General features: G+C 49.6%; 1 protein-coding gene across 6 annotated transcripts in view; it reads right to left on the bottom strand.

Annotated features, from left to right (window-relative positions):
- Positions 1 to 853: 853 nt before the first annotated feature.
- Positions 854 to 8,105, bottom strand: part of HOPX (HOP homeobox) — a 30,569-nt gene continuing 23,317 nt past the window's right edge. For 4 of the 6 annotated variants that reach the window (XM_082728628.1, XM_082728632.1, XM_082728627.1 and 1 more), the window contains 2 exons: positions 7,123 to 7,279; positions 854 to 1,554 (listed from right to left, as the gene is read on the bottom strand). In XM_082728628.1, the coding sequence (XP_082584754.1) occupies positions 1,477 to 1,554; positions 7,123 to 7,266 (222 nt within the window). In that variant the 5' untranslated portion in view covers positions 7,267 to 7,279 and the 3' untranslated portion in view covers positions 854 to 1,476. Of the gene's footprint in view, positions 1,555 to 7,122; positions 7,280 to 7,477; positions 7,579 to 7,699; positions 7,990 to 8,105 lie in introns of those variants that run through there. The other 2 variants (XM_082728629.1, XM_082728631.1) reach the window with 2 other exon arrangements.

The raw sequence follows: 8,105 nt of genomic DNA, 5'->3' as shown, positions 1-8,105 counted from the left end.
GGGAGCCTGTTTCCTCCCCTCTCTCTCTCTCTGCCTGCTTCTCTGCTTACTTGTGATTTCTCTCTGTCAAATAAATAAAATAAATAATAATAATAATAATAATGTGCTATAGGGGTGCAGGGGTGGCTCAGTGGGTTAAAGCCTCTGTCTTCAGCTCAGGTCATGATCCCAGGGTCCTGGGATCAAGTCCTGCATCGGGCTCTCTGCTCACCCGGGATCCTGCTTTCCCCTCTTTCTCTCTGCCTGCCTCTCTCCCTGCTTGTCATCTTTGTCTGTCAAACAAATAAATAAAATCTTTAGACAAACCATAAGAGACTCTTAATGTCACAAAACAAACTGAGGGTGGCCGGGGGGAGGAGGGTAGGGAAGGGGTGGTGGGGTGATGGACATTGGGGAGGGTATGTGCTATGGTGAGTGCTGTGAAGTGTGTAAACCTGGTGATTCACAGACCTGTACCCCTGGGGCTAATAATAAATTATATGTTACCAAAAAAAATTATTAAAAAAATATAAATAAATAAAATCTTTAAAAAAAATAATGTGCTATAATAGAAAATGGGTGCAAACTTCCTGTAGGATCTGTGAGACACCAGTGCTGCTCACACTTCCATGTGCCTGTAAAACCCTTGGGGACCTTGTTAAAACTGCAGATGCTGATTCAGTCGGTCTGGATGGGAGTCTGAGGTCTGCCTTTCTCAGAAGCTTGTAGCTAGCGCTGAGGATGCCGGTAGGGACCACACTTTGAGTAGCAAGGACTTGAAAAATGACAGCTCTTTTGTCTGCTCTTACATTGGAGCTATTCTGTTTTTCTTTGATGCGTGGATTATTCAGTTAAAAACCTGCAGAGGACCCAGTACATTTTCAACCAAAAAAGTTTTTATTTAGAATATTTCAGAGACAAAAAGCGGTTCACTTTGTTTAGTAAAATAAATTTAACAAATAAATTTAAATAAGGTAAATCGAAGACTTCTGTGGATCTTTTTCCTGTCACTTGGTCTTCTGCCAGTTGGAGTTTTTGACTCCCAGCCTGACTGGGTTCTTTCATAAACTTAACATGAGGGAGGAAGCATTTCCTTCTGACTCTACTTCCCTAAGTTGTTTTCCTCATGTTATGTTTTCAACAGAGGCCTTGCCTACTCTGAAATGGATGGTAAAAATAAATTGGTACTGAGACGTGATGGTAAAAAGCAAACTTAGATGATTTTCACACCATCTATTATCAAGAACTAAAAGGAAATGCAAGCCTCACCGCTTCCCAGCCAAGCCACTGCTTTACACAGAAGCTACATGGATTTGCCTAGGGTTACTTTCTTTTCTGGTTATGTACATTAAAAAAATACAATGTTGTGTTAAATAGCAGGACAGCTAACAATGGAACACACAGCACTACACTGAAAAACCAAAAAGCTGGGTTAAGCCGAGGAGAGAAATGGCGGATGGTCTTCATGGAGGGCAGCTGCCAGTGCCCACCATCTCCTCAGTCTGTCACGGATCTGCACTCTGAAGGCAGGCCTTCCGATCGCCGCCACTGAGCCAGACGCTGCTTAAACCATTTCTGGAGGAAGGAAATGTGCAAAATTACCTGTCACATACTGGCAAACTGAACATCCCTTCCTTTTCTAAAAGGTAGCCTCTGTGGCCCAACTGGAAAGGAATGTGTCCGCGGGGATGGTTTTTCTCACTGTGACACTTACCTTCCCTGCCCCAGGACATTTGTACATGCTATTTCCTATGCTTAGCATGTTCTGTCTTCATTCTTTATCTGATGATCTCTCTCTCATTCTCAGGCCTCAGCTTAAAAAGAACTTTCTCAATGAAGTCTTCCCTAACCACTTTGTGAGAACCTAAAGCAGGTTCTCCAACCATCTCCTTATTCTCTATTTTAATACTTTGCTACCTTCACAGAACTTTTACCATTTGTAATTACTATGTTTACTCACTTGCTTTTAGTCTACATTTCCTTCTAGAATATAAGATCCACGAAAGCAGAGACGGTTTTCACTTTATCATCACTGATCGCATCCTTTATTGCTAGCACAAGGGCTGCTTCCTCAAGTTCTCACAGACAACTGATCACCGTAGAGATTCCTGTGGGAAGGCCCCGGACTGCAGAGTCCCCAGTGGTCACCTACCCAAGCAACTTGCCTGTTTGTCCCAGTGTGACATGAAATATCATCATTCCCAGTGTTTGCCATGATGCATGAAAGGCTGGGAAACAGGAGAATAAAGCCTGAGGTCTGACTTCCCATAGGGCCCTCTGACTCATCGGCTCCCATGAGGATCAGTGTCTGCTGATTCTGTTTCCTCACTAGTCCCTCCTCGACATTGTTTTTTTAAAAACCCAGTTTCCTCCCGGCCAACCTGATCTACATCCCAGCCTATTCGCCAGCCTGGGTCTCCCGGTCCCCTGTGCACAGAAAACCCCCACCCCTTAGCAGCACGGTAAAAGGCAAGGACCCTGTCCAGAAGCATCGCATCTTGGGGCCTTCCCTAAATCCATGGTCTCTTTTGTGAGATGTGAATATTTGAGAGCTGCATGGCGCCGGTTTCACTAATGAGGTAGCTCTGGGGGGGTTTTGGGGCGACAAGGTCTGATTCAATAAGATTTCCCGTTACTACCGCTGAATACATGGTGACGTTTTCAAGACTGACTAATTAAAACTTGGAGGAGGAAAGCCTCATTTTCTGTCAGGATTCATTTTAGGCAAAATGAGCTGGCCTTATTCAGAAGAGCCACCCATATCTCTATACTAGTAATGAATATTAATGGACAGTTTCCAAAAATAACTTCGGCGAGGACCATATTTGTGAACTGGAAAATTGGCGTCCACATGCCTAACAAAGCGAACCCCGGTGCTGGGGGACGGCACGAGGTTCAAGAAAAGCGTAACAATTTTCTCAAGATACATATTTTAAATCAGCTGGGTATGTAATAATTTGGCAAACGAGTTGCTGTCCAACAAAAACCATCAAACACCTCGCTTGCTTCCTTTTCCCTCCAGAGGTGAGTCTTATCACATCTCCCTCATATCAATACGAACTTTCCACCTGGCTTTATTCGTTTCTTCCTTGTTTCAGTCATCCCCTGGGAAAGACATTCATCCCTCACTGGCTCATAAATGAATGCCTCATTACCTCACCCCATTGACGGAGATTTATTTACTCTGAGTGAACAGATGATAATTAGACACCGCGGTGGGGAGGGATGGAGGCAAAATAACATTGTTCCTGTCCTTTTCTCTAGTAACTAACATTTTGTTCATTTCAGGGGGAGACCTCTAGAGGTCTTTATTCCACTGATAAAACGTCCAACAACTAAAACCACGGAGTTCTGGGAATAGTCCCAGGGCATTAAGAGGAGATAAAGATACTGGGAACCTCCCTAAGAACCAAGGCCAGCTACACTGGGCTTGAATTTGTGATCATAGAAAATGCCAGGTCTTCCTGACCTCCCCAGGGACTGATAAAAGACCTTTCCCAGCCCCTTCTAACACTGACTTCAAAATAATAAAAGACACAGGGGTTGGGATTCTGTAAGGTTTATCTTTTAAATGGAGGAGGTATCTTATTACTGCCATGAGAAGAAAAAAAAAAAAACACCCATTCTAGGATCCCAGCAAAGGCAATTTAAAAAGTTATTAACATTAGAGCTCCCTTCATCTCCCTCTTGGTTCCTGCAGGTGTCCCCTCAATAGCAGAGAGCACTGTCCTATAGTGGGACAGTTACGAAGAGGTCATCAATGTCATCATGTCAGAGAATGTTTCAAACTTCTAATCTCTCCTTCCCCTGCCAAAGTACCAGCAATATGAATCAGCTCTAGTTCATTGTGTCAAACGAGCATCTCATGCTTATTTGAATTGGAATATGACTCCGATTCTAGTAGGGGTGAGGGATCAGGCATAAAAAATAAAATAAAATATTATTTTAGCTTTGGGGATCTCTCCCTGTGGAAAGGGGCAACAGAGATAAAGACTAGAAACAGGGACATGCTGACACTAGAAACAGGGACATGCTGACACCAGAAACAGCTTATATGTAGGCCCCGTGGCCCTGGCCTTCACGGAGTTATTTAGAATCCCAGCAAAACCTGCTACAATGTAACAGAATTTTATTTATGCCTGAAAGTTCACCATTGGGCATTATATCTCCAGAAGACACTTTAAAAATATATAAATGTTGTTTGAGGGGTGCCTGGGTGGCTCAGTTAGGTAAGCGTCCAACTCTTCAGTTCAGGTCATGATCTCAGGGTTGTGAGATCAAGCCCCACATTGGGCTCCTCACTGGGCATGACACCTGCTTAAGATTCTCTCTCTCTCCCTCTCTCCTGCTGCCCTTCCCCCTCTCTAAAATAAATATATGTTGTTTGAGATGATTAAAGAAGAAACCATTCTTACCAAGCCATGCACTTGGGGATGGAGCGAGCTGCAAAAGAGTTTGGGTGGAAAGGATGGGAAATTGGAAAATGGGACCAAAAGCAAGTAAGGGGTGCTAAATGTTGCCTCCTTCTGAGCTCTGGGCTCTCTGATGCTCCCCTGCGGGTCCATACAGGAAGGCAGAGGGCCAAGGAGAGCTGTGGCAGCCCCAGAGAGGAAGAAGGTGTTGGCCCTGTGGCAGGAAAAGGAAGCCAGGGGCCCTGCTCTGAGGCTGACTCACCCCTACACCCACTCATTTCAGGGTTACATCTATCATTTGTTCACTTGAGGATGGTGGCGGGGGGGGGGCGGGCAATGGAGAGTGGCTGTCGTGTGGTGGAGGGGGGGCAGGTGAACCTGCTGTCAGAAGTCTGACTTGGTAGACTTCAATCACAAAAAGAATTAGGCACCCTTTCTTTCTTCCTGCCCCTCACCTGATTTCATTTCAGTTCTTTCATAGAAGGTGACGGTCAAGAAAAGATTGAACATAGCCGGGATGTCTGTCATGTAATACATAGATTTTTTTCCCCATCTAATACATGGAAAATCCATGTAATCTACGGATTTTTTTTTTCCAGGAAAAAATACACCAGAAATGAAATGTTCAGGGCACCTGGATGGCTCAGTGGGTTAAAGCCTCTGCCTTCAGCTTGGGTCATGGTCCCGGGGCCCTGGGATCGAGCCCCGCATCGGGCTTTCTGCTTGGCAAGGAGCCTGCTTCCCTTCCTCTCTCTCTCTGCCTGCCTCTCTTCCTACTTGTGATCTCTGCCTGTCAAATAAATAAATAAAATCTTAAAAAAAAAAAAAAAAGAAAGAAATGGAAGGTTTGGTCCTCGCCTCCATCCCCTAGTCAGTCCCATTCTTTCTCTCTGTGAAGACAGCAAGGGAGCTAGAGGAGTCTGGACTGTGACCCAGACTGCCACGGTTCAAATCCCAGCTCTGATACTTCCTAGTTGTGGCCTTGGGCCAGTTATCCAACCTTTCTGTGCCTTGGTTCTTTTATTTGTCCAGCTGGGCTAATGCTACCTACCGCAGAGCCTTGTTGTGACACACAGATGACTTAGTACACAGAGGGCGCCTGGCACAGGACCTGGCAGGGATCAGCCATCACAGAGGGCGACGTAATTATTCTGCCTCACTGGTGACGGTGATTTACCGTGGGAGTAACAGAGGCTGAGAGCAGCTTAGACCCCTAGCTGGAACTGCGCCCACAATAAATCTACAGCCTTTTTAAAAGACACATTATTATCTCTCTGATCACTCCTCTTTTCTAAATATAGTGTGGGGTTTTTAAGTGAGAAAGCTTCAGCAAGCTACACCCTCCGGGGGTTCCAAGAAATATGAACTGCAGGACTTGGGTTATATTAAATCACCTTCCATTAAGTTCTGGTTCTGGGTAGTCCGACAGCTGTTCCCACCGTCCCTTTTGCTAAAAAGGGATATGCTTGACTTTCTATTTGACCTAGGAATGCGAGGATTTTCTGTGGGCAAATTCTCCAAAGTGCATCTGGCTTAATTAGTAAAAATCATTTTAGGCTTGGGATCCAGGGTCTTGGTTCTAGACTATCCTGGAGCACCCTTACAAGCTTTTAAGGCTCAGCTGAGTATGGCTCAAGGTGAGAAGAGGTCAAAATGCCTGATGCTCTGGTCTATAAAATGGGAAAAATAAGACCGTCTCTGCTTTAGAGCTGAGACTACAATGGTGGAAGTGCTTTGGGCTCCCCTGGGAGAGATGCTAGGGCAGTTCCAAGTAGTGTTATCATGCATAACTAATTGTCTTTCCATCACCAGGGGGAAAATAGAAGTTAGAAAAACTCTGGATAGAGTTGTGGGTTTTTTTGGTTTTTTGGGTTTTTTTTGTTTTAAGTCAGCGGAAGGAGCCAACATTGCACCTAGAGGTTAATAATCATGGGCAGTGTTGCATTCTCTAAACAATATTCCGAATAGCATAGGAACTCTTAAAAATAGATAAATGAATCAGCGCACTTAATGGGACATCTGCTTCCACTCCCTTCAGTTGTAATGTCAGATGCTTTGCTTCTTGGAAAACTCCAGAAAAAGACTACATCTTAGAGCCCGGGAATTTTTTAAAATATGAAATCTCCCTGACTATATACAATCTTAGCTCTGCCGCTAAGGGGAAGCCGTGCGTGATACGGTGGAAAGACCCTTGCTATCCTGGCAACTCTCTCCCTCTTGGCCTCAGTTTCCTCGTTTGCCAACGCGAGGACCGAATTTACAGCCGATCGCTCAAGACCTTTCGCGCCTCTCGAGAACAGATTTGAGAGCGGGGGCCTCCGAGGGCGCACAAGTCACCTCTTCGGAAGGTTTTGCTCACCGCCCTGGGGAGAAATTGAGCTGCGGGAGGAGGAGGAAGCCAGGCGAGAGTGGACCGGGGCCGCAGCTCCCGAGCCGGAGCAGGGAAGGCGCGCTCCTCCCGGCCGGCGGGGGAGCGCAGCGCAGCGAAGCGCGGAGAAGGGTGGTCGGGAGGATTCTGAACGGTCCTGGGCTGGGGCTGGGGGCGCGGACGGGGCGCGCGGAGCCGGATCGCCGGGATGCGGCGGGGGGAGCGCGGCGGCGACCGGGCTCCCCCCGGGGTGCGGCCGGTAGCGACGGCAGGTCGGAGAAGGGCGAGCGGCACCCCTGCGTGCGCGAGGCGGCCCCGCAGGCCAGGGTCGGGGAAAGGGCGTGCGGAGCGCGCCGGGCTCACCTGGGTCTCCTCCTCGGAGAGGCCGGCCTCGGCCGCGATGAGGCACAGCGTGGTGGGGTCCGGGTGCTTGTTGACCTTGTTGAAGTTGTACTCCAGGATCTCCACCTGGTCCTGCGTGGGGCCGCTCGAGGTCTCCGCCGACATGGTCCCGGCGCGGCTGCGGGGAGGCAAGCAGCGGCTGCGGTGAGCGCGGCGGCGGCCGGGGACGGAGATCGCGGGCGCGGGGCCGCCCCTCCCGCGGGCGCACGGTCGCGCGAGTCCCCGGCCGAGCCTCCCGAGGGTCCCCCGGCCGAGCCGCGCGTCTCCGGGCCTCCGGGCCTGCCCGGGACTGGGGGCGGTGCGGGGCGGTTCTCACGGCAACTTTCCCCGGGGCCCGGGCCCGGGGCGGCGGCGGGAGGAAGATGACGCGGCGCGCCCTCCTGACCCCGAGGCTCTGGGGACTACGCGGGAGGGGAAGAAGCGCGGCGGCGATTTTGAAAATCGCCTTCAAATCCCGCCCCCCCCCCCGCCCCACTGCGGGAGAGGGAGCTGCGCGGGGACAGCCCCGACAGGTCGCGGGGGTGGGGACACGTCTCACCGGTCCGCGCGCCCTTCTGCCTCTCAAGTGGTTTCTAGCCCAGGAGGGCAGGTGCTCCCCACCCCTCCTCCGTAGAAACGACCCAAAGGACGGAAGTTACTTCTTAAAGTTGGGGAGCTGGAGCGGCGCTTCCCATCTCTGCCTCTGACAGAGCTGGCGACAGCGTCCGCAGAGATGTCGGGTCCGCCCGCCCGTGCTGGGACCGGGAATAGAGCATCAGGAGAAATGTCCCCTGGAGGGCTTGTGTGAGTCACTCTGCAATCTGCCACCTCCTCTGCCATCCCGCCCGCCCCGTTCCGCCCCCCCCCCCCCCATTATCCCGAAGCCAAGAATCCAGTTTCCAGTCACTGCGGCTGGTCGCTGGCCTTGCGTGGTCTGGACACGGTGGCGTAGCTACTGCCGGGAG

Source organism: Mustela nivalis, assembly GCF_964662115.1.
Source record: "Mustela nivalis genome assembly, chromosome: 4".
Taxonomy (NCBI): Eukaryota; Metazoa; Chordata; class Mammalia; order Carnivora; family Mustelidae; genus Mustela; species Mustela nivalis.
Note: the sequence above shows the minus strand (reverse complement) of the source record. Positions and strands in the feature narration are given on the sequence as shown.